Source organism: Aegilops tauschii, chromosome 4 (genome assembly GCF_002575655.3).
Source record: "Aegilops tauschii subsp. strangulata cultivar AL8/78 chromosome 4, Aet v6.0, whole genome shotgun sequence".
NCBI classification, from domain to species: Eukaryota; Viridiplantae; Streptophyta; class Magnoliopsida; order Poales; family Poaceae; genus Aegilops; species Aegilops tauschii.
The window spans coordinates 514153431-514179240 of NC_053038.3; the positions used below are offsets into that span (position 1 = coordinate 514153431).

The following is a 25810-nucleotide window of genomic DNA, read 5'->3' on the forward strand; positions in this document are numbered from 1 at the left end:
GCCAAGGGAGAGGGGGGGCACAGCCTTGGCCCTTCCTCCAAGGAAGGGTGCGGCCAGGGAGGAGTCATCCTCCCCAAGGCACCTCGGAGGTGCCTTCCCCCTTTAAGACTCTCCCTTTCCCTTATCTCTTGGCGCATGGGCCTCTTGGGGCTGGTGCCCTTGGCCCATATAGGCCAAGGCGCACACCCCTACAGCCCATGTGGCCCCCCGGGGCTGGTGGACCCCCTTGGTGGACCCCCGGACCCCTTTCGGCACTCCCGGTACAATACCGATAATGCGCGAAACTTTTCCGGCGACCAAAATAAGACTTCCCATATATAAATCTTTACCTCCGGACCATTCCGGAACTCCTCGTGACGTCCGGGATCTCATCCGGGACTCCGAACAACTTTCAGGTTACCGCATACTAATATCTCTATAACCCTAGCATCACCGAACCTTAAGTGTGTAGACCCTACGGGTTCGGGAGACACGCAGACATGATTGAGACGACTCTCCGGTCAATAACCAACAGCGGGATCTGGATACCCATGTTGGCTCCCACATGCTCCTCGATGATCTCGTCGGATGAACCACGATGTCGAGGATTCAATCAATCCCGTATACAATTCCCTTTGTCAATCGGTATGTTACTTGCCCGAGATTCGATCGTCGGTATCTCGATACCTTGTTCAATCTCGTTACCGGCAAGTCTCTTTACTCGTTCTGTAACACATCATCCCATGATCAACTCCTTGGTCACATTGTGCACATTATGATGATGTCCTACCGAGTGGGCCCAGAGATACCTCTCCGTTTACATGGAGTGACAAATCCCAGTCTCGATTCGTGCCAACCCAACAGACACTTTCGGAGATACCTGTAGTGCACCTTTATAGCCACCCAGTTACGTTGTGACGTTTGGTACACCCAAAGCATTCCTACGGTATCCGGGAGTTGCACAATCTCATGGTCTAAGGAAATGATACTTGACATTAGAAAAGCTCTTAGCAAACGAACTACACGATCTTGTGCTAGGCTTAGGATTGGGTCTTGTCCATCACATCATTCTCCTAATGATGTGATCCCGTTATCAATGACAACCAATGTCCATGGTCAGGAAACCATAACCATCTATTGATCAACGAGCTAGTCAACTAGAGGCTTACTAGGGACATGGTGTTGTCTATGTATCCACACATGTATCTGAGTTTCCTATCAATACAATTCTAGCATGGATAATAAACGATTATCATGAACAAGGAAATATAATAATAACCAATTTATTATTGCCTCTAGGGCATATTTCCAACACTCACTACTCCAACCTGAGCATGCTTAACTTTCGGGTTCTATTCTCTCTGATTTCCAAGTCTGCACTTGTTGTTTTCCTGACAATAGTAAGATGTCAATCCTATTAACCCTCAGGAGTTTAGCTTTAGCATGAAGTCACACGTTTCACTGTTTGAGTTTGAAACTATTATTCTAAAAAACAATTATTATTTAGTAACACTAATATTTCTTGAGTAAGTAGTTTGACCATAGTTTGACCACATTTTGATCACAGTTTGACCAGATTTGACCAAAATTTAAAAAAATTAAAATAATTATTTAGTAACACTAATATTCTTGAATAATTATGTAGTAACACTAATACTTCTTGAATAAGTAGTTTGACCATAGTTTGAACAGATTTAACCAAAATTCAAAAAAACTGAAATTTGAGCATATCTTTTTTTCCTTTTGGAATTTGAGGATTCTAAAAATTTGCAAACAGGCCATAGGCCGTCAAAATCGGATGCGGATTTTCGTGCTGAACATTTTGATATATTATACGTTTTTTTCTGACATCGTATGCAAAAGTTATAGCCGTTTTACATTTTCCCTACACTTTTTGCAAAACATGTCCAAATTTAAGTTTTTAAATTTTCCTAACTAGTAGATGTAGTAACATAACTACATCTCGAAGGATTTTAATTTTTGAAGTTTTTATCATTTTCTTTTGCTTTTTACAAAACTGGAAAGGCGATCCAAAGGGGGGGTGGTGGTGTAGAGTTTGAAAATGGGACCTTTAGTCCCGGTTTGAGACACGAACCGGGACTAAAGGGCATTGCACCTGTAGTCCTGGTTCGTGTCTCAAACCGGGACTAAAGGTCTAATCTTTAGTCCCGGTTTGAGACACGAACCGGGACTAAAGGGCATCGCGCCCTTTAGTCCCGGTTCGTGTCTCAAACCGGGACTAAAGGGCTCATCTGAACCGGGACTAATGCGTTTAGCCGCACGAACCGGGACCAATGCTCACATTAGTCCCGGTTCGTATAAGAATCGGGACTAATGGGCTTATCTGGCCCGAACGAAAGCCCTATTTTCTACTAGTGATGTTCTTCGTCGTCGTCTAGTGATCATCGTAGATTTGTGAGAATAAAATTACTCTCGTTCTTGACGGTGCCATGAAGTTAGAGAGTTTTGTGTCGTCGCAGATTCGATTATACGGATCTGGCGACTTTATATTAGTGTGTCAAGATTTTTTTTGTTGGTTTGACTTTTTGTGAGGATGAAATCTTTCATCGACACCATGGTGAAGATATTAGAATTCGGCGGCCCGCTCTTCTAGGGGATCATCCCCAGCCCAAGTACATTCATCGATCAAGGCTTCCCATTTTTTGGATGGACAATTCAAGGCACTTTGAAAAACCTTTATTTGTAATGTTCGTGGGGGTGACAGTTCTTTCGCATTTCTCATATCGTTTTTCGTGGATTAGCCTAAGCCTGCAATGTCCGATAACGGGGCTTCAGTAGTGAAGCTATCGTGACGACAACGTTGCTCCAGCCTAATTGCAACCTCTTTACCAAAGTTTTTGGAGTATTTCTTCTAGTATAGATTGATTCCTTGAAGAAGGTGTTTTCAAAAAATTTCATTGTGGTGCCGAGAAGTTGAATCTCGGGCTCTCGCGACCGCGTCGCCCCCGCAGGCGACCGGCCGCGCCCCGGCTCCTCCTCCGCCAGCTCCCCCTCATTCCCCCCTCCCCGCCGCCGGGCTTGGCCCGGGCGACGCTGGTGGCGGCGGCCCCCGGCCATTCCCCTCTCGGTTGCTCTCCGGCGCGGGGCGGAGGGCGCCGGGGGGTGTTCCCTAGGCGGCGGCGGTCCGGCGTGGCGGCGGGGCTTCCTGGCGCGGCGCGGGAGATCGGCTGGACGGCGGCGTCGCCGTTGGCGGCGGGGTGGCGCGGCGGCGCGGCCAGGCGGCGCCCGCTCGGCCCAGATCGCCCCATCTGGGTCTGGGCGGGCCGACGGCGGGGCGGGTCGCCGGCGTGGCTCCCAGGAGGCGGGGGAGCGGCGATGGGCGTTGGGGTGCTGGCGCTGCCCTGCTGCAGCGTGGCCGGCGGGGCTTAGCGGGCCCGATTCGGGCCTGGCCGGGCCAGGGTGGCCCGGTATGCCCTGCTGCTGCGTCCGGACGGCGACCGCGACGGTGCCGGAGGCTCGAGCCTCCTGCACAACGGCGGAGGAGGTGGTTCCCTCCCGCGCGGCTACAGCGCTGCTGCTCCCGTCGTCCAATGCCTCCTCTCCTCGTTCTCTTGGCCTCGTGGTGGCGATCTCAGTGAGGCGGCGTGGGTTGCGTTGCGACCGCGGTGGCGCATGCTGGTGGGCGGCGAGCTGGTTGGTTGGCTTCGATCCGGTTGGGCGGTGGGGTTTGGAGTTGGGAGAAATCCTTGCCGGATCTTCCGGCTCCGATGCGGTGACGCCTGCGGGTGCCACCATTCCTCCCTGGAGGGTGTCGGTGGTCTTCATTCCCCTCTACCCTCCGTGTGCCGGGGGAAACCCTAGGATACGTCCGGGCAGCAGCGTCGTCGGCGTCGTTTCCTTCCTGGAGGTGCTGCTTGGTACACGGAGGATCGGAGCCTAGGATCGTGGTGGGTAGATTTCGGAGGGCGCAGCGGTTGTGGGTCATTCGCGTCTGTCGAGTTGCCGGTGTTGACATTGTTTCTTTTTCTTTTTCTTTGGCTTGTTGTGCTGCTCGCCCCAGCGTATGCTCTGTAATCGGTGTTGGTGCTTTTGAATACAAAGCGGGGGAAACCCTTTTTCGGTAAATTTCATTGTAATTCTTGGTCATAAGAGTTACTTTGTATTTTCTTGGATCTTAAATCCAACTCAGTGTACCTGTAATCGTTATGAGTATGAATAAATGTACATGTGTTTCAAAAAAAAAACAAATCATGGGTAGGTTGGTGGGATTGGGACACGTAGACTTCATGCTACCGTTGCCACTACCAAGTCAAAGACACCAAACAATTTATAACTAAAACAACATTATAAAACCTGCCGAAACATCTCTGGAACTAAACTCAAATAGCTCAAATCTGTAGTCATCTCAGGGAAAATAGCATCTCCTATTCAGTTTCAGCCATCGGAGTGCAAGTCCTCTTATCGGCTTGTGTCGTGTCGAATGAAAATCATGTGCTTTTCCGGTGAAAATCTAATGGGGCAATCATCGGTAGAGACACAAGGAAAAAAAATAATGATTCAAGACCCACATTATGCCATGGATGCATGGGATGTATAATAACAGGTACACGAGTTGAATCACTAATAATGAAATTGATTAACCAAAAGAAGCAATGTTGATCCTTCGGCGAAAAATAGATTAACAAAACTCAAAATTGTATGCCATCCATTATAAGTTCTTCGTTTCGAAGACTGAAAAGGACCGTCTGAAAACTGTATCATGGACATTCTAAGATGGTGGAGACTCCTTAATTAGGAGGTAGCATATTGAAGTAGCAAGGACGGTAAGGGAACACGCCGTCGAAACGATGAGTCTCACCTAAAGGATAAATCTGACCTAAATATGGCATGGTCGAGCTGTCAAGATAGTACACCACCACCGCAGACATGAAATGTAGGAGAAGCGCATTTTTGTGTGGATGGAAACCAATGATGTCGCACCATAGCTCTGAATTGTCGAGGTCATCCGCAACAACACTGCTTCCATCTAATAACTGGATGAAGTTGTGCTTGTCTGGGTTCCATGAGTACTCGGAGCACCCTTCTCTGCTACCGAGTTCTACTTCGACCTGCAGGTCGTCAATGTCATGTCACCATTATCATTTCGCTCTTCTCTGGTCTCGGCTATCTCCCATTCTATTTACATCCTCGGTCTTGATTTGTGAAGAAGCAAAAGTTTGATTGCATAACAGTGCGGCCTGAGGTCGTGAGACTCGTGTTCAAACACCAAAGCAAGTTGGCCGTCAGTCGATTCGCTCAGCACCCATACCAGCAGACGGTACTTGTTGAGCACCACGTAGCGAACGCCTCCCTCATGGTTGGCTAAGATGGATCCCTTACGTGGCTTCGGTGTTTCCTCATGCTGCTCCTCTGTGTCATGATTGGCTGGCGGATCATTTTTTGGGAGCTCAACCATGTCGTACTTGCTCCCCGAGCAACGCAGGATCACGAGGACTCCGCTATGAACGTGCACGTAGAGCGATCCACGCCAGTACTCGGCTGACCATATCCACTTTTCAGAACTGCACGGCTCGGTCACCGCCGCGTCATAGAGGTGCACCGGGGCGCATCGTCCCGGCGCAAACCGTCGATTCTCCCATCGGCCGGTCCGCGAGGAGAACACTGGCAGAGAAATTGCCATGTTATTGTCCACGGACGGCACCTTGTTTTGAGGAAACATGAACACCTCGTGATGCCGCGACACGGCCGGGTCGAAGGCGAGGAACATCCCCTGAACGCCGCGCGGCCATGGCTTCGGCGGGCTCGGCAGACGAGCACGCCACATGGTCGCCGGATTGCACACGTGGACATGGTTGACGTATTCGAACTTGCACCTGTCCCGTACGAGGAGGAGGCCGTTGCAGTGCCGCTGCACGTAGCCCCAGTCTCTCCAGACGTGGGGGTCCAGCACTAGATCGTTCCAGGCGATAGGACGCCGGAAACGCGCGGCAGGGTCGACGCCGGAGCGCGGCGGAGGAGGGGCGAAGAAGGCGGAGCGTGGCGAGGACAAGAAGTAGTTGGCGTATACGCCGGGGAACTCGCCGCGCGGGAAGGAGTGCGGGACGAGGAGGGCGTGGGCGTCGACGATGGCGCGCCACGCGCGGCAGACGCGCCGCGATCTAGCGAGGGCGCGGCGCGGGAGGCGGCGGAGGACGTTGAGGAGGACGTCGTAGGGGAAGCAGACGCCGTTGGCGGCGGCGCCGTCGTTCCCGTTCGCGACATCCATCTCGCCGTGGCGGGTGCGCTCGGTACGACGCGCTCTGGGAAGGAGAAACGAAGATGCTGCGATCGATCTGTGCGGTACGAGTATTCATTATGGATGAGAAGCTTATCGCTAACAGCGCGCAATTGGAGTCCATCACATGGAAGATTGCCTCCTTCCTTCATTGTCTTTGTCTCCGTAACTTGCAGAATCCGGCTCGAGATCACCGCGCGCAGGGACAATTGTCGTGCAAAAGATTTCCTCTTTCTTGTTGTCATGCATATACATGGGCGTGCTAGGGGTCCGCCGGCTGATCTTTTTGCCGTCAGATATACCGCATCAAGCGGCCGAACGCACTTTCAATACTGCAACACAGGTCTTGTTGCAGAATTATTTCTGCAATACATTGTCTTGTTACAGAATTTTTTTTGCAACTAAGGTTTTGTTGTAATTTGTTTTTGCAGCTGAGGTCTTGTTGCAGAAAAATTTCTTAACGGAAGTTTTGTTGCAAAACATAGACCCGTCGTAAAGCATTGCAACACCGTATATGTTTCAGAAGCATAGTTTTCGTTGCAGAAGTGTGTTGAACGAAGGATGGTACGCGGACCTCACTTGGACGCGTGTCACACAGGGAAGGTGACGGACGCGGACGCTGTGATCCGCCGGGTGATGGTAAGTGTTTCCCATACTTTTATCTCCTTATATATTTCTTGTCCTTTGTCATGTCCTTTCCTTTTTGCAAAAAGTACAAAATCTACTACTCCTATAAAAGTTCACCCAAAATATAAAGCATCTCAAACATAATAAAAATTACATTAAAAATTCAAGATCACCAAACGAGCACTACTGTTATGCTCTACGTACAAGCGACCATTGTCCGCCTGTGGCCTTGTCATTCAGATCGTGCCCGTATGGAGGGATTGGAGGCCTGACGGCGAGGTGGAGTGCAGACACTAAACCTGCTCAGCGGAGAAACAGACTACCTCACTGAGTTTGCATTCTCATCACAACAAGCAGCCTACTACAACAGTATGAATCACCTGGTGAAGTTCTAGCTAGTGCTCCTACAGCAAACATTTTGACCTAGGATTTCTTTTCCCTGAGCATGTTACAGAAATGATTACCCAGGTTTCAAAGTATTTACAGCTCATCCTCCATAGTGAACTTTATCGGCCCTTTTGCAATAATCTTGGGAAGTGCTGCAAGGGAAAACAATAATTTCGTGCCAAAATTGTGCCATGGACGAGATCGTACGACATGGTGCATAGATCATATATATGCACAGCTCTTTTTATTCAAAAGAAAAACATAACGATGAAAACTAGAGTGTCAGTTTCCTCGCCGCTGCTATGTTCCAACAAACTAGTTCGTTCCTTTCCGCTTTCGACCACTTCCCATTTCATATTCATCCTTGGTTCCGCTTTTCTATTCAATGGATTTGTCATATATAATTGTACGGTTTGAGGTCGGCCTCATGTGCTAACATCCACTCAAGTTGGTGGAAGTCGATTCTGCCAGTGCCCAAACCAAAAGATGGAAGTCGTTAAGAGTGAGTCACATTGCAAATCCCTCTCTCAGAGCCACCTCTTTGGAAGGAGCCATCTGTTTTTAAGTTCCTCGTCGTTGTAGGGAGGTGGATCCCTTCGGAGTTGAACCATATCATATGTCCTCCCTAAGCAGCCCAAGATCATGAGGACGCCATTGTGACAGTGCACATAGAGTGATTTTTGCCAGTATTCGGCCGCCCATGTCCACTTTCGCAAAGGGCGTGCTGCAGTCACCACGTTGTAGAGGTGATCCGGAGTGGAGCGACCCAGTGCAAACCCCTGGTTCTCCAATTCCCCGGTCCGTGACGAAAACACAAGCAAAGGAACCATCTTTTTCTTTAGCGTCTCACCCTCTGGCACGCCAAACTCACTTGCAGAACCACTCGGCTCTTCCAAAGTAGTACATGCATATTTTTGGCGGGAAGGAAGAACACCTCATGATGCCGCGACACAGACAGGTCAAAGGCCAGAAACATTCCCTCGACATCGCACGGCCATGGCGTCTGTGGGCTTCGAATGTGTATCTGTCCTGGACTCGCCAGCAATAAAAAGACGAAAATGTGATCTAAAGCTATTATGGTGAAGGTATGTTTGTACAAATATGTAATCTCAGCGTTAATCTGTATCAAAGTCCTTCAATATCATACGAGTATTTGCCAAAGGTGAGGCAAATTTACTGTCGCACATATCTTTGGGCCTAAAATTAGAAGACTCTCATAACGACCAGTGATGATGTAGATTGATTTGTTGTATAACTACTCGATCCAGTCTAGTCTTATTCTGAGATTTTAATCATCCTAGAAGAAGAAGAAAACGACAAAGTCAGCATCTTTTCTCTCTTTTTTTTGCAAATAACAAAGTCAGCATCTGAATACCCTCAAAAGTAAAAGTAAGCATCTACGAAAAAAAGAGATACAGCGTGTTTCCCATAGGCATTGGTTTTTGCATTAGACAATATTCACAAACTTTAACCATGTTTATTTAAAAAATATATAACACCAAATAAATCCCATATTAAAATATATTCAATCATGAATCAAATGGTATTAATTTTGCATTCCAAATGTTGACAATTTTTTATAAACTTGGTCAAAGTTTACAAGGTTTGATTCTGAAAAACAAATCTAATGCACACTATATTTTGGGACGGAGAAAGTATTAACTAGAGCCATCTTGTATGTTTACACATGACTGTCAATTGCATTCCTGTAAAAGGGGGAAAACTGATTGTCATCCAGATAAAACACATAGTCCAACTTCTCCACTACAGGTATATAATCTTGAATTGCTCTGAGAAAAATACGTTCTGAAAAAAGGCTAGAAAAGATGGCCAATAATTAAGACTGTTTTCCTTCGCATGATAAATACACAGATAAAAATCGTTGTGATCGTCAATTCAACCCCCCGCCACCGCCCCCTTTCTCCCCCGTATGACCTCTCTTTTTCAGTAATCTAATCATTGGGCTGAATTATACCCCTCCTGGCCTCGTGTAAACATCTACCTCTTGTTGCTTTGCAGTAAACCAAGAGTATCCTTCCATTTCAAACACAACCTTCACACTAGTTATTTTGTCTATTTGGAAGCACGCGTGAGCTTCTGCTAGAACTTATGTAGGTTGGAAGCTTTGGCTGCTCGCTTGGGATCGTAAGAGTTATGCGGGTAGAATAGTAGAGTTGAGCGAGACAACCGGATCTTATAGGTAACCTAACTCTTGTTGTATTGCTCTCCCCTTCTTAATGAATCAACGCACAAAGTTCGTGCGTGTTCCAGGAAAAAATATCTCCACTATGCAGAATAGAGCACAAGGCAGATTCTACTAAGCACTAACCATGTATCAGATCTGTAATGTCGCTGATACAAAACTGTTCCCACGAATCGGTGTAGCACCACGGATATCCAAAATCAGGACTTCCTTTACAGGAACTTATTAGGCACTTGTGATGCTTGAAATAATGTTAAACAACAGTGCTAATTCCCAACCGCGCCTCGTCAGAGGGGCCAATTCTAGATCCCGCTGGTCTATTTGATCATAACTAAACCACACATCGAAATTAGCTACCGAATCAGTGAAAATCAACAACCACTGCGTTGATGCACTATACATAGAAATTGTCATTGTAGTGTATAACTGTATATACTTGCAGTTCCGATCTAGATTTATTTATTTGTTGTATCTCTCATTTCTCCAGTCTAGATCAAGGTATATACCGGGCTCTGAATCATCTCGTATGACAAGGCTGGCTAAGTAAGCATCTAAGAAAGAAATTAAGAAAAGAAAGTAGACCTTCAACAATAAGCATAAACGTAAATTAGAGCCATCTTGTATGTTTACAAATGACTATGATTCAGATAAAGCACATAGCACAACAGCTCCCTTAGAAGGATTCCTGAAATGCTATAGAACACATTTATTTATTGTCGACAACATGCACGTGAGCTGCCAAAAGTACATTTAGATGCTAGAAAACATAATAAGGATAAGGTGAGTCTGAAACTACATCACAGTGTTTCTAAGTGGTTGGGACTTCCTTTGTGGGAGCGCATCCAAGTAGCAAGGGCGATAAGGGAAGGCACAACGGATGTTTGCAGCATTCTGTGTTGGTTGTTTAGGGAAAATGTGACCTAGGTACTGCATTCTCGAGGTGCCAAGATGATACGCCACCACACATGAGCAAAAATTTAGGAGAAGCACATCCTTGTGCGGATGTAAACCAATGATCCTGAACAAGCATCCCTCTAAGTCGGTGGTATCACGTTCGTCTAAGTCGATGAAGTTGTGCTCATCCGAGTTCCATGAATACACGGAACCCTCTCTGCTCCCAAGTTCTTCAACCTCGTCATCGTTACTTTCTTCTCCAATATCATCATCCTTGTCAGCTTCCTCATTATTCCTCTCCACTTCTTCGACCTCGACTTCGTTGTATTCTTCTTCTCCAATATCATGATCCTCGTCAATTTCCTCATTACTGCTTTCTCCTAACAAGGTAATTAGTTTTTCATCCATTTCGATCAACTCCCATTCCATTTTCATCCTCGGTCTTGCTTTTCTCTTCAAAGATTCCATAGCACGACTGTGCGGTCCAAGGTCGGCCTCGTGTGCCAACGTCCACTCAAGTTGACCGTCGGTAGATTCTATCAGTGTCCATACCAGGAGATGGTACTTGTTGAGAGTCACATAGCAAACCCCTCTCTCATAGTTTGCTAAAACAGATCTCTTGGGAAGGTCCCATGTCTCCATACCCTCTTCGTCATCGTATGGAGCCAAATCCCCTGGCAGTTGGATCATGTCGTACACCCCTTCTGAGCAACGCAAGATCAAGAGGACACCACTATGACAATGCACATAGAGTGATCCATGCCAGTACTCAGCTGACCATGCCAACCTTTTGAAACCACATGGTGTGGTCACCATGTCATAGATGTGCCCTGGGGCGCAACGCCCAGGTGCAAACTTCTTATTCTCCCATTGCCCAGTTTGTGACGAGAACACCAGCAAAGGCAGCATCTTTATTACCTTGCCATCGAGCTCACCAAACTGGCTAGCAAAACCATAGGATTCTTCCTCTTCTAACTCCCACTGCTCTTTTTCGGTGAACCAACGGCTGGGTGTTTTCTTTGAAGGAAGGAGGAATACCTTGTGATACCGCGACATGGCTGGGTCGAAGGCGAGAAACATTCCCTCAACATTGCACGGCCATGGTGTCGGAGGCCTTGGTAGGCAGGCACACCGTACTGTCGTTGGGTTGCACACGTAGATTTCATTGGCACGTTCCAGTTGGTAACTATCCCGCACAAGGAGGAGGCCATTGCAGTGTTGTTGTATGCACATGTCCCAATCGCCCCAGCTGAACGGGCGTTGGTAGCCAGGCTCATCCGAGCGCGGCATCGGCCGGGCGAACAAGGCGGAATCAGATGTGTATCCATAGTAGTGGGTGTAGATACCAGGGAACTCACGCGGGAAGGCGTGGGGAAGGAGGAGGCTGTGGGCGTCGATGATGGTGCGCCACGTGTGGCAGACGCGCCGAGAGTCGGCGAGGACGCGAGCTGGGAGGCGATGGAGGATGTCAACGAGCACATCATAGGGGAAGCAGAAACCATTGGCATCGTCATTGGTGTCCATCTCGCCGGCCATCGCACACAAAATGCGATATGGGAATCAAGGGAAAGAAAACGAAACACGATCTTTAGACATTACAGTGGAGACATGTTTGTATAGTCATAGAGATATATAATCTCGCCATTAATCATACCTGAAAGAAAAATATCACCATTAATTTGTTGTAATCAAAGTTGTATCACCTACCAGATAGCTTCCTTGTATCCCAAGGTTGCCCAACAAAATAACCAGATTTACTCCAGCGTATATCGCAGGATCTAAATTTAGAAAACTACTCCTGTAACCAGCAGTGTGAAACCTTAATACTTGTACAATTCCTTGTGATCTTCTATTTTGTGTGCGTGATATTATTGTGATTACAGCCATAAATGTAGATTGATTCGATGTATTTCCTGGCCTTTCAACCATTCCACGATATTAATTAGGTGCATCATGTATCACAAAGGACTGTAGTGCAGGTAAAGCACACAGCTCAACTCTCTAGTACAAGGATGCTCTGCCAAAGATGCATTCTGACAAGCTAGAAAAGATGTTGAGGAATGAAGACAGTTCCTTGCAATGGAAAATCCCCAAACAAAATTAGTGGTAGCTAATAACACTTTTATGCTCACCCTTTATAACAAAAAGGTCGTTATGGGCTAACATTTTCGGCCATCCAATCACTGGACTCATCTCCTTCTCGGGTTCTTGTGAACATCAATCTCTGATTACTTTTCAGGTTCACGTAATCAACCTGAATATGAAAGCCAAGAGTATTAAGCAACACAATAGACGCATATGAATCTGCAATATTTTAACCAATTTATGTATAACTGATTCTGTATTTCAAAGTAGGTGCACGCTCGCTGCAGCAGCGCCCTCCATGGGCTTGAGAGTGCCGACGCGGAGGCGCCACCGCCGGCCATCTCTACTTGTTTCACTTCGCTGGGCCGGATGTCGCTTCTTTTTTTAGCACAAGCCGGATGTCGCTTCCTGATGCTTTGCAGGGAGATGGGCGTGGATTAACGGCTACGATCGCATCGCCTTCCGTGGGCCTGGCAGGTCAGTGACAGGGAACAAGTTTACTCTCCCCGCTGCATGAGCCATAAGAAATCATGTGTACCATTCCGGGCGGACGGCCCGGTCACTGACCGGTCAAAAAAATGCGACCGAGATAGGCTCCTCATATCGGTCCTAAATGCCCGGGCTGACCGGCACCCCTCATATCCAGTCAAATCTGGGGCAGATATGGGGAGGCCGGAGCATGCCCGGGCGCGTCCATGACGTCGAGCGGATAGGCGGAATCCTACCTAAAATTGCACCAACCCCCCCCCCCCCCCCTCCGCCACCACCATCACCATTGATTCCAATTTTCCTCTCCTCTATTCTCCCTCCGCTGCACCGGCCACCCCTAGCTCTGTCACCACCCTTGCTCCGCCGTCGTAGTGAACCCTCAGCGCCGCCTATACCGCCCCAACAGTCCGCCCATCCATTCTCACCACCGTGGACATCGTTGCCGACCCAGACGCCACCGCGGACGACATCAATGTGCTTCAACAATCTCCCATGTTCAGAAGACTTTGTAATGGGGAATCGCCGCCGTGGAACTACACCATCAACGGTGGTGACTACAACATAGGGTACTATCTTGCCGATGGCATCTATCCTCAGTGGGTGACATTTGTGAAGACCATATCCGAACCCCAAGGCAACAAACAAAGCCAGTTTGCAACAATGCAAGAGGCTGCCGGGAAGGATGTGGGGAGGGCATTCGGAGTACTCCAAGCTCGTTGAGAAATTGTTCGTAGAGCTTCAATGATGTGGAAATCATAATTTTTGTGGCAGCTTATGACATGTTGTGTCATTTTACACAATATGATTGTTAAGGACGAGGGTGACGGGTTGACCGAAACCAATGATTTTGAGACGTCGGAGAACAAGTCCGTATTACAGAGCAACAAGATGCAGATCAGTTATGAATTTTCTACAGATGCATCAGAATCTTCGAGATCATCAGGTGCACGCACAGATACTCAGTGATCCTGTGGAGCACATGTGGTCCTACAATGAAAATCAAATAGCTAATGTTTGGATTGTGCACTTAGAATAAATTTTATGCTTTAACTATGTATCTCGCTATCAACATTTGTTATTTAAGTGCGACATTCACGTGCATTTGGATGTGCATGGATTTACATGAATTTGAGAGTTCAAATTTGAGGTACATGCTGGCTGCCGGACACGGTATATGAGAGATTGTCCGGCACCATCCGCGGGCCTGCGGACGTATAGGGGCCTTGATTTACCGAGTCCGGCTGTACATGCTTCAATAAAGTGTCATATCATCTTCAGGCTGTAAATAGTTTTCTTTGGAAGTTATAAATAGTTTTATTTAGAAGTTCATAGGGGAGAGTTCCATGGGAGAATGGGGGCCTCTTATCCTCATAATAGAAAACTGACAGAAAAAAGTACAATATGAAACTTAGCTGCTGATCATGGTCGTCTTGTTGCGAAGTTGTTTGTTGAAAGCTATGGTTGTACTGGATTTTGAAAGTAAGAATCTCGAATCATTACAAAGAGAAAATACTTTTCAGGTTAACATATGAAAAATCGGACTAAAACCGTCACAATAGCCCACACAAGGTAACACCACTCAAACTGGCCACCAACACGAAGACCTACATGCCGCCGAGAAGAAAACGTTGTCGAGGTTGACACCAGGCGTCATCGTAGTCACCCCTCCACGAGCCAGCAATTCTGACTTCACCATCGACTCCCACCAACGAAGCCCTTGCCGCAACAGATGTCGGAGGTCATGTCGGCACATGCCAAATAGACGACCACCCGTGCTGGAGACCAGACAACTCCGATTCAAGTGACGAACCTTGCTGAAGAGAAGGGGAGAGCTTGGACCCTGCTACGCAACTCCAAATCCACAAAGACAAGGCAAGGCACGGAGACCGCTCGAACACGCCGAGAGACACCAACTAAGAAAACACGGCCGCGCCCCAGCTCTGCACGAAGCCGCCATCATTGCCAAACAGGAGAGCACGCTAAATGGACCCGAGGCCACCTCCCTAGCATCCCCACATCGTCGGATGGATACCCGCCCTTCCCCAATGTCGTGAGCATCCAGCCCCCGGAAGTGCGACCAGGATTGATGGTCTTAAGATGACATACCAAAGGCAGGAGCGTCAATGCCGATGCCATTGCCAAACCCAACACTAGGCTTTAGGCATTCACCCAAAGAAAATGATCCGAGGATGGGAGAGGTTCAGGCCTCCATGACGGGCGCCTCCAAGGAGGTGAAACGGCACCCACGGACGCTCGATCGGCTGGAGTAGATCTTATCTAGAATTACACCGACATCCATAATGAGCAAAAGCATTCCTAGCCGTATCGTATGCTTTAGCCGGATAGACGTCATGATAAAAAAGAGGTCCCTGTAATTTAGCCTCTGCGTAATTTGAGGGTCCAAGTATCTCCGCATCTTCATGTCTGAAATCCATTTTATTTTCTTGGATAGGGTCCAAGTATGGACTCAATAACACAAATATGATTTTTCAAAATAAAATCTTTAATCTTTTCATGTACTTGCAGTTCAAATTTGAATTACTTTTGGAAAATTGGCATAAAGCCATTAAAACGTGCGAAAATAGCTAGAAAACTAGAAAATCTATGAAACTTTGGAATTGTGCATAAAATATGGTCTTCTTACTGTGATAATTGGAGTGGTGCCATTTTGCACCGTGTTTTTTGTACTTGCTTCACAAAAGACACCCATTTTTGACACTTCGAAAATGAAAATTGACTTTTTTGTACAAAAAAGCTGAAAAATCTATTCGGCAACATTGTTTGTAATGTCAAGACGCACCTATGTGTCTAATTTGGGCACACTATACTAAACAATGCAATGAATACGTCTGTGATGAGGAAATCCATGAATGTTCATACACGATAGCCCGTTTTGTGAAGGATTTTTTTTCAAATTAGTTATATTGAAATTTTGGTATTTTTCCTCGCAACTAGTACACATAAAAGGACTCTGTGCGAAAGGATTGCATTTTTTAAACTTGTATTCTTTTTGTTTCAGTTTTTCCAAAACGGGGTCAAAATGGTCGGCATGCCTATTCATCACAAGGGGTTGAATCTTTCAAAACTCTAAGTGGTTCTCCCATATAATGACTATTTATGTATCTAAAAATATTTTTTGCTAATTTTTATGACAGAGCTATCACACACTTGTAGTTCAAATTTGAATTACTTTCGGGAAATTGCCATAAAGTCATTTAAACGTGCAAAAGTAGCTAGAAAACTAGAAAAGATATGAAACTTGGGAATTGACCATAAAATATGGTCTATTTACTGTGATAATTGGAGTGGTGCCATTTTGCACCCTGATTTTTGTACTTGCTTCACAAAAAACACCCATTTTTTGACACTTAGAAAATGAAAATTAATTTTTTATACAAAAAAGTAGGAAACTCTATTTGGCAACATTGTTTGTAATGTCAATATGAGCCTATGTGTCTAATTTGGGAAGATTATAATAATCTATGCAATGAATATGACCATCACCATGGTCCTTTAAGTTGAAAGCCATTAATGTTCATACATGATAGTCCGTTTTGTGAAGGATTTTTTTTTCAAATTTTTTATATTGAAAGTTTGGTATTTTTCCTCGCAACTAATACACATAAAAGCACTCCATGTGAAAGGATAGCATTTTTTGAAGTTGTATTCTTTTTCTTTCATTTTCCCAAAACGGGGTTAAAATGGTCGACATGGCTATTCATCACAAGGGGTTGAATCTCTCAAAAATCAAGTGGTTCTCCCATATAGTGACTATTTGTGTACCTAAAAACATTTTTTGCTAATTTTTATGACTAAGCTATCACATACTTGCAGTTCAAATTTGAATTACTTTCGGGAAATTGACATAAAGTCATTTAAATGTGCGAAAGTAGCTAGAAAACTAGAAAATCCACGAAACATGGGAATTGTGCATAAAATATGGTCGACTTACTGTGATAATTGGAGTGATGCCATTTTGCACCCCGATTTTTGTACTTGCTTCACAAAAAACACCCATTTTTGACACTTAGAAAATGGAAATTGATTTTTTTATAAAAAAGTAGGAAACTCTATTTGGCAACATTTTTTGTAAAGTTAAGATGCACCTATGTGTCTAATTTGGGAACATTATAATAAACTATCCAATTAATATGGCCATAACCTTGGTCATTTGAGACTATATAAATACTTGGCAAGCCAAAAGGTGTAATTAATATGGCCTGAAATGAAAGGGTTTTCAACACGGAAATTGTCCGTCTCGTCAAAATGAACAACTTTGATTTTTGGACCATCTTCATCCGAGATCGTATGCAACCTCTACAACCAAAACCGTGCAGTTTAGTGAAGACATCCTTTTGCCAAGTGTGACACTCGGTAAAGACCCCTTTTTGCCGAGTGTAGCACTCGGCAGAGCCCTGTTTGCCGAGTTTTGTTATTTTACCAAGTGTTTTGTCCACGACACTCGGCAAAGTGCCTATTTGCCGAGTTTTGCGTTTTTGCCGAGTTAAGCACTCGGCAAAGATACTATTGCCGAGTGTCCGACATAATGCACTCGGCAAAGAGGAAAAATCCAGTAGTGCCATCAGGGGACGAGAGTTGTGCTGGTGTATACCATGTTGAAGCCGAGTCCTCGGTCAGTCTCGTGTCTGGTCTGGTGTTGGGTCACAGTAGAGCACACGGCGACCCTTGCACCAGGAACGCCTCCGCGCCACCCGCCGTGCCCACCTTCCACCGGGACGGGAGACGAAGACGAGCCGCAGGTGCGCAGCGCGAGCGCGACGACGCCAGATATATCCACGCGTACCAGCTAGGGTCCCACAACCATGGCGCAGAGGCAGGCAGGCTGGGAAGACCGTCCACGGCTACCACGCCCAACGCGCACGCCACGCCACTGGGGAAGATGGAGATAGCACCAACGACCAATGACCAAAGACCGGCAAGACGACTTGCTTGCTGATTTAGCGACGAGGCACCAGCACCAGCACCAGCACCAGCTATATAAACCCTCTAGTGTATGCACAGACACGCTCACCACCTAGCTGGCTAGTCCTCACAGCAGGAGCAATGACATTGCTCAGCTTCTTCTTGATCCTCTGCTCCCACGCTCTTGCTGTGTCCCCCGCTCCGGGGAGGGGTAGCGACCAACTCGCGCTCCTCTCCTTCAAGTCCACCATTGCGCCCCCGAGAGGGTTGCTGGCTTCATGGAACACCTCCACCCACCACTGCAGCTGGCCAGGCGTTGCTTGCGGGCGGCGGCACCCCGATAGGGTCGTCTCCCTACGCATGGCCTCCTTCAACCTGTCGGGACGCATCTCGCCATTCTTGGGCAACCTCTCCTTTCTCAGGGAGCTTGACCTCGGCGACAACCACCTCGCCGGTCAGATACCCCCGGAGCTCGGCCATCTTGCCAGGCTTCGGCTCCTAAGCCTCAGGGTGAATTCTCTCCAGGGAAGCATTCCTGTGGCTCTTGGAGGATGCACCAACCTCACCACGCTTGACCTAAGTAGAAACCATCTCCAAGGTGAGATCCCGGGCGAGATAGGTTCCAGCTTGAAGAATCTTGTCACTTTGAACCTTTCCAGAAATGATTTGTCAGGACATATCCCTGGCTCGCTGGTGCAATCACCATCCATCCAAACCTTGTCTATGTTTCTCAACAGATTATCTGGTAGGATACCACCTGTTTTGGGCAACCTCTCCAACCTCAAATATCTTCAGGTCGATCACAACGCCCTGTCCGGACCTATCCCGCCGTCTTTGGGCATGTTGCCCAAACTATCTCGGCTCAGCATCGGCTTTAACAACTTGAGTGGAGTGATCCCCAATTCCATTTGGAACATTTCCTCTCTAACACTGCTTTCTGTCCAGGAAAATATGCTTAGTGGAACAATACCTCCAAACGCATTCAGTAATCTTCACCTTCTCCAAGACATATCGTTGGATGCTAACCACTTCCATGGCCCCATCCCAGCTGCAATAGCTAATGCTTCTAATATCGCATTACTTCAGATGTCAGAGAACTTTTTCAGTGGCATCGTTCCTCCCGAGGTTGGAAGCTTTCCGAATCTCTTCCGGATAAATCTCCAACAAAATTTGCTTCGCGCAAAAGAGCCCAAAGATTGGGAATTCATAACCACGTTAACAAATTGCACACAGTTACAAGTTTTGGGGTTGGGAACCAATAAGTTTGAGGGAGTCCTCCCTGATTCACTTTCCAACCTTTCCACCTCCTTGGTGCAACTCGGCCTTCAAGAGAACAAAATATCAGGAAGCCTCCCTAAAGATATAGGTAACCTCATTAACTTGCAATTTATCATTCTCTATACTAACTCTTTCACCCAAACTCTCCCCTCTTCCTTGAGTAGCCTCAAATTCCTTTCCCTACTCCAAGTATACGAAAATAAAATAAGTGGGTCTATTCCACAGAATATAGGAAATCTTACTGAACTAATTTCTTTGGACCTCAGCATGAATGCCTTTGGTGGTAGGTTACCACGCACACTTGGAAACCTAACAAACTTGTTGACACTAGATCTTTCAAGTAATAACTTTACAGGACCAATACCCAGCGGATTATTCAACATCCCAACACTCTCAGAATATCTTTCTCTATCAAGTAATAACTTGGAGGGATCGCTACCTCATGAAATAGGGAATCTAAATCTAGTAGAATTCCATGCAGAGTCAAACATTTTATCAGGTGAAATCCCGAGCACCATCGGTGGATGTCAACTTCTCCAGCAACTCTACCTCCAAAACAACAAATTTGAAGGTACCATCCCATCAGTCCTTAGTCAAATGAAAGGTCTACAAACTCTAGACATTTCGAGCAACAATTTGTCAGGCCAGATACCTAAATCCTTTGCAGACCTTACCACACTCTATTATCTCAACCTTTCATTCAATAGCCTTGCTGGGGAAGTGCCAATCACTGGTGTTTTTGCAAATTCTTCAGCAATATCAATCCAAGGAAATGGAAACCTTTGTGGCGGTGTACCTAATTTACATTTGGCCCCTTGTTCCTTGCAATTAGCAAAGAAGAAACATAAATTCCCGGTTGCGTGTATGCCTATTTCTATCATTGCAACACTGGTTGTTCTTGCCTTCCTCTACAAGCTTCTTCTTACCTGGCAAAATAAAAGACAAGCAACAATCCTGTCGACAACGTCCATGCAAGGTTACCAACTGATTTCTTATAGTCAGTTGGCGAGGGCAACATATGGTTTCTCGGCAGGGAATTTGCTGGGTTCTGGATCATTTGGGTCTGTGTACAAAGGAGAGTTGGATGGTCATGCTGGAGAAAATTCAAACCTTGTTGCTGTCAAGGTATTAAAACTTCAAACTCCAAAGGCGCCGAAGAGTTTCACTGCCGAATGCAAAGCATTAGGAAATATGCGACACCGCAATCTTCTCAAGATAGTTACAGTTTGCTCAAGCATTGATACCAGAGGGAATGAATTCAAAGCAATTGTGTATGATTTCATGCCTAATGGTAGTCTAGAAGGTTGGCTACATCTTGACACAAGTGACCAAGCAGAGCAAAAGTATTTGAATCTGCATCAAAGAGTGACAATACTACTTGATGTGGCTTATGCCTTGGACTATCTTCACTGCCATGGTCCTGCACCTGTTGTACATTGCGATGTGAAGCCAAGTAATGTGCTCCTAGATGATAATATGGTAGCCCATGTTGGAGATTTTGGTCTTGCTAAGATTCTTAACGAGGGAAGCTCATTTCTCGAGCAGTCCATGAGCTCAATGGGATTTCGAGGGACAATTGGTTATGCTGCCCCAGGTTAGCCCACCTCTTCTATATTTACTCTACTTATTCCGTGCCTAGTTATATAAAGTTTTTAAAACGAATGTAAATATAGAACTCTGTGCATCATAAAAACTCTACTTATTCGAACTTGTTATTGTCACAGAGTATGGTGTTGGAAACCCCGTGTCCAAGCATGGAGATATTTACAGTTATGGCATTCTTGTGTTGGAAACAGCCACTGGAAAGAGGCCCACCGATAGCAAATTCAGACAAGGATTGAGCCTTCGTGAGTATGTTGAGCTTGGTCTATGTGATAGTATGATGGAGGTTGTGGACATGCGGCTATCGTTGGATCTTGAGTATGGGCTTCAAACTGTGAATGCTTCTGCATACAAGAGAACGATTGATTGCCTTGTTTCGCTACTTAAACTCGGAATTTCCTGCTCTCAGGAATTGCCGTCAAGTAGAATGCCAACCGGAGATATCGTCAAGGAACTTCATGCCATGAAAGAATCTCTCTCGAGGGAGTAGTGAATATGAAGACAGAAACCATGCTAATGCTAACTGGAATGTTTTATGTGAGAATGATATGTGCATCGATATTGTTGGGCATATTTTTGTTTGGAATTGATTCCTGCATTGGTACTTCAAACAGTTAACATGGAAGTACAACCAATTTTGCGCTTCAATTGCAGCTATTTCCTAATGTTTGCATAAGAGTACGGTCTCTACTATGTTTCAGTTAGAATCGCAACAGCTGAGTTCATAAGTCCCCATTGCATGATTAGTGATGGGTATGGGTTTAGTAGAACTCGTGTTAATATTGTCCATTATTTTACCAGTTACTATTTTTTCCATGTGGCGCGTCTTTGTTTGGTGAGTGGAAAACAATTTGTTATGTTCAGAACAGAATTACGATACTCTGTCGAGAATATTGTAAACCGATGATGGTTAATAGTTTTGTCAAACCTGTTTATTTTGCTCATGAGCACAGATAAAACAGATTTACTTTTATATGGACTGAGTTGAACCTGCTTTTGCAAAAACTATCCATGGTAATTTGCAGGTTAGTCCAAGGTTTATGCTCGTCCACCCATCTTAAACCAAAGCCGTGTAACCCTCAAGGCTCTACTGAAAGCTTCAGGATTAGGGATACTAAGGCCTCCAAATTCAATCGGGGAGCAAACTTTGTTCTAATTGACAAGACATTTACCACCTGACACTTTATCAGAGCTAGCCCAAAGAGAAGATCTACAAAGCTTGTTCATCTGAGCATCAACTCACTTGGATTGGTTGGTGGCCATCACCTGAAAAGAGGGGATTGCAGAGAAAACATGCCGAACCAACACCACTTTGCTTGCATTTGAGATGAATTGCCCATGATACCTTGATAACTTGGCAAAGTTGTAGAGGATAGCTTGATAGTCATTATTTCTGGAGACCTCTTATTTCTGTGGTGGTGAACGGACAGGGGACATGCCAAGGTAGGTACAGGGAAATGAGGACATGGTGCGCGGCAGATTGTCCAGGGTGGCTGTCAGGTCGATCTCATTGCACTGGATTGGGATGATTCTGGTCTTGGAGAGGTTGGTGCAAAGACCAGTAGATTGACCGAAGATGCGAGAGATTGGAGAACTTAGGTTTGTATCTGCAGGTGTCGGCTTGATGAAGTCGGCAACTTCATCGGTTTAGAGAGAAGATCTATGCAGAATGTTTAGAGATCCCAATGGGGCTAGGCCGCCACTTCTACGAGCTTCATCGAATTTCAAGAAGTTGGAGAAGGAACTCCCAGGAGATGAAATTGAATGCCTTTGATATGTGAGGCTTAACAAGGAGGCTCAGGATATTGCCCTCATGCAGAGATTTTGCAATTCCTTGCACACAGCCGAGGTAACCATAGATGCATCTTCCCTTGATGACAACATTCTGGTAGTTCTCAATTAGCTGGGGCATCAGAGGTTGCACTCTATTGGCAAGAAGCTCGGCAACAAGCTTGCCGAAGCTGTGAACAAGGCAAATAGGCCTGAAGTCGGCAGTGTGGCGGGCAGCTTCAGACTTAGGAGCAGGATCACCATGGCTGATTTGATGGCATTGGAGGCTCTGAGAGTTTATAGAATGAAATTTTTGGCAATAACGCATAATATTGGTCTTCATCAGAGGCCAACTAACTCTGTAAATATCATTGTAATTACAGCCGATGGGTTGAAATTTGTGGAGAGCACGCATAATTCCGATCTTGATCAGAGGCCAACTAGCTGGGTCCAAAATTAGGAAAGTAATACTCATTTAACCCCTACTGAAAAAAACATAGTAATTGCAGAATTCCTTGCAATCATGGATTTTTGTGTGCGTGATATTATTGTAGCTACAGGAATAATTTAGATTGATTCATCGTCCAATTATTGCATACCAGATCAAGGTGTCTACCAAGGCCGTTGAAGCTTTCCATAAGAACTGACTGGCCAAGCGAGCATCTCAGAAAAACCCTACAACGGTGAATATTAACATTAATTGGTGCCATGTTTATAAGTGGTTATCGGAAATCGCAGGGCTCGACCATTCTTTTTCAAATAAAATGTTTACAAATGACTGTAAATCAGATTCAGCACATATTATTAACATCTCTTAATGGCTCCTGCCCAAATATTCTGAGTTTTACAAGAAAGATGCTAAATTTGTACAAATGACTGTAATTCAGATCAAGCACATATTTTTAACATCTCCAGTAGAAATCCTGAATGGTACCTGCCCAAATATATATTCTGAGTTTTACAAGAAAGACACTAAGTAAGAATCCCAGAAAGAAAAGAAAAACCTTTAACAGTGAACGCTAATATTAACTAGAGCCATAATGTATGTTAACAAATGACTGTTATGCAGATAAAGCACATAGCTCAGCTGTTCAGACCGAGTAATCCATGGATGCTCTGCCAAAAATACATTTTGACATGCTAGAAAAGATATTGTAGAATGAAGACTGTTCCGTGACATGGAAAATCACCAAATAAAAATAGTGGCAGCCAATAACACCTTTCTGTTCTTCCTTTCCAAAAAAGAGTCATTATGGGCTAACTTTTTCGGCCATCCAGTCATTGAACTCATCTCCTTCCTGGGTTCTTGTGAACATCAATCTCTGATTACTTTTCAGGTTCACATAATCAACCTGAATATGAAAACCAAGAGTATTGAGCAACACAATAGGGGCATATGAATCTGCAATACATTTAACCAATTTAAGTATAACTGATTCTGTATTTTAAAGTAGGTGCAGATACCGATACAGAAGCGTGAGCATCCGGCACAAGAAAGCTTAACCTAACCTTTTCTGGATCAAGAGTCAGAAGACAATAGGCATCAACTGGGCCAGCTGATGGATCAATATGAACATCCTTAATGTGGTCATCATTTGCGACAGGAACCCCTGGACTTTGTCCTAAGTATTGTGATCTTGACTTCACTGAACTGGCGAACCAAGCTTTCTCTCGTTGCTGTTTGGTAAAACAACCAATGTTGAGCCAAAAGATTATAAAGGAGCACCTGATATCAATGAAAGCAGCGCTGCTACATGTCGTCAAGAAAAGAAAAAACTACTTCTGAACATCGCCAAAAGCTTTGAAAGGTGAAAGTTGTGGAGACATTAATACAAGGTCAAGCATTTGCTCTTGATGAGACAAGCAAACTCCATGTGTGCAAAAACTATACAAAAGTAAACTACTAGAACAGTTATGTTTGTGCATAACCAAATCTTTCACTACAGCTATCCTTCATTTAAAACAAACCTCCACTACACAGAACAGAGCACAGGGAAGAATCTACTCAGCTCTAACCTGGAGCTTGGCAGGATCCAGACTGGAACCATCGATCACATCTATGATACCGCTGATACGGAATTGCTCCCACGAATCAGTGAAATACCAGCATATCTGCAAGAATTTCAAGATCAGGCATTTCTCAACAACAAATTGGCACTTGTGTTGATGCTGCTTAAAATTATGACACGCAATTCTGCAAGCTCTTCACATCCTACCTCGCCGAGGGGCCATTCCCTGATCTCCCCAATCTGTTGGTTCGCAAATCGCACATCCAAACCAGCAAGGGAATCAGCGAGCAGCGAGAAAGAACTATGTATGTATAACAACAAGGTTAGAAAGCACGGGGGGAATAGCAGCAGCGACCTTGTTGCTCCGCGCATCCGTATTGATCTGAATCTTGTCGCACTGCTCTTGGAACCCCCTAGCAAGGCCAAAATTCCAGATCAAAACCGGTAAGAAGTGGAGGGGAAAGGCGGGGTACTAGACCAGAGCAGGCGGGCACCTGAACACGACGGTGCGATTCGCCGGCCTGCCGGCGGCGCCCACCGTGGCCTGGAACGATCGACCGTCCGTTAGGGTATCCAAGGGGAGGGGAACGGGGGATATGGTATGGGAGCTTACGAGCTGGAAGAAGGTGGAGTGCTTGAGGTGCGCGTTGGCGTCCAGCGCTCGCTGCAGCAGCGCCCTCCATGGGCTCGATAGCGCCGACGCGGCGGCGCCACCGCCGGCCATCTCTGCCGGTCGCCGCCGCAGCCGCGCTGTGTTCACTTCGCTGGGCCGGGGATGTCGCTTCCTGATGCTGTGCGGGGAGATGGGCACGGATTAACGGTTAGGATCGCATCGCCTGAGATATGTCCCGTGGGCCCGGCAGGTCAGTGACAGGGAACGAGCCATAAGAAATTCTGTGTGCGATCAATAAAGTGACGAATCATCGTCAGGTTACAAATTACCGCGTCTGTTTCAAAAAAAAAGTTTTAGGTTCGTCTTAAACCAAAGTTGCTAGTATAATTTACGGCACCAAATACACATCATAAAGCTAGGAAAACGATCTTATATTATGGGATGAAGAGAGTAGATGTTAATATATTTTTCTATAAACATGGTCAAACTTAAACAAATTTGACTTAGAACAAAGCCAGAATTTCAATTATTTTGGAACAGGGGTAATAATTAACTAAGAGTTCAACTCTTTTTTTATGGAAATTAAGAAGTCAAATTAGATAAAGATATTTGCCTGTTGATACTCATAGCCCTAGATTTATGTTTTAAATCATTTTGTACATTCATAAATCGTAGTGTTTAGAGCAACTCTAGCAGAGTCATCATTGACAAAAAAA

The 25810-nt window shown here is 45.6% G+C and overlaps 3 protein-coding genes across 5 annotated transcripts; 1 reads left to right on the forward strand and 2 right to left on the reverse strand.

Moving 5' to 3' along the window:
- Nucleotides 1–4067: 4067 nt before the first annotated feature.
- LOC141022053 (F-box protein At5g07610-like) lies at nucleotides 4068–6205 on the reverse strand. The gene is made up of 3 exons (XM_073497934.1): nucleotides 5249–6205; nucleotides 4921–5048; nucleotides 4068–4134 (listed from the first exon to the last, which is right to left on the reverse strand). Exons 1-3 carry the CDS (start codon nucleotides 6203–6205, stop codon nucleotides 4068–4070), a joined length of 1152 nt encoding a protein of 383 aa, XP_073354035.1.
- An 11725-nt stretch (nucleotides 6206–17930) lies between these two features.
- On the forward strand, nucleotides 17931–23148 carry LOC109772770 (receptor kinase-like protein Xa21). Its single transcript, XM_020331468.3, has 2 exons — nucleotides 17931–20694; nucleotides 20825–23148. The coding sequence occupies exons 1-2, from the start codon at nucleotides 17964–17966 to the stop codon at nucleotides 21190–21192; spliced, it is 3099 nt and encodes a 1032-aa protein (XP_020187057.1). The 5' UTR covers nucleotides 17931–17963; the 3' UTR covers nucleotides 21193–23148.
- On the reverse strand, nucleotides 22929–25318 carry LOC109772771 (pyridoxine/pyridoxamine 5'-phosphate oxidase 2). Of its 3 annotated transcripts, none has more exons than XM_020331471.4 (8): nucleotides 25095–25318; nucleotides 24976–25025; nucleotides 24837–24894; nucleotides 24689–24721; nucleotides 24489–24584; nucleotides 23982–24149; nucleotides 23692–23824; nucleotides 22929–23147 (listed from the first exon to the last, which is right to left on the reverse strand). In XM_020331471.4, the coding sequence occupies exons 1-7, from the start codon at nucleotides 25203–25205 to the stop codon at nucleotides 23723–23725; spliced, it is 618 nt and encodes a 205-aa protein (XP_020187060.1). In that variant the 5' UTR covers nucleotides 25206–25318; the 3' UTR covers nucleotides 22929–23147; nucleotides 23692–23722. The 3 variants fall into 3 exon arrangements, with proteins under 3 accessions (XP_020187060.1, XP_020187059.1, XP_020187058.1); XM_020331470.4 differs by lacking the exon at nucleotides 22929–23147 and adding an exon at nucleotides 23355–23406; XM_020331469.3 differs by lacking the exon at nucleotides 22929–23147 and having other exon boundaries at nucleotides 23355–23824; nucleotides 25095–25317.
- Between the last annotated feature and the right edge of the window lie 492 nt (nucleotides 25319–25810).

Bases quoted from the DNA above. Each gene is read 5' to 3' on its own strand.
- LOC141022053 (XM_073497934.1), bottom strand. From the start codon at position 6,205: ATGGATGTCGCGAACGGGAACGACGGCGCCGCCGCCAACGGCGTCTGC. The intron at 5,049-5,248 runs GTATGGGTGCTG...GACGACCTGCAG, and splicing joins TCAACAAGTACCGTCTGCTG to GTCGAAGTAGAACTCGGTAG. The intron at 4,135-4,920 runs GTGCGACATCAT...TAACGATTACAG, and splicing joins CTCGACAATTCAGAGCTATG to GTACACTGAGTTGGATTTAA.
- LOC109772771 (XM_020331471.4), bottom strand. From the start codon at position 25,205: ATGGCCGGCGGTGGCGCCGCCGCGTCGGCGCTATCGAGCCCATGGAGG. The intron at 25,026-25,094 runs GTAAGCTCCCAT...CGATCGTTCCAG, and splicing joins ACTCCACCTTCTTCCAGCTC to GCCACGGTGGGCGCCGCCGG. The intron at 24,150-24,488 runs GTTAGAGCTGAG...TTTACCAAACAG, and splicing joins TGGATCCTGCCAAGCTCCAG to CAACGAGAGAAAGCTTGGTT.
- LOC109772770 (XM_020331468.3), top strand. From the start codon at position 17,964: ATGACATTGCTCAGCTTCTTCTTGATCCTCTGCTCCCACGCTCTTGCT. The intron at 20,695-20,824 runs GTTAGCCCACCT...TTATTGTCACAG, and splicing joins AATTGGTTATGCTGCCCCAG to AGTATGGTGTTGGAAACCCC.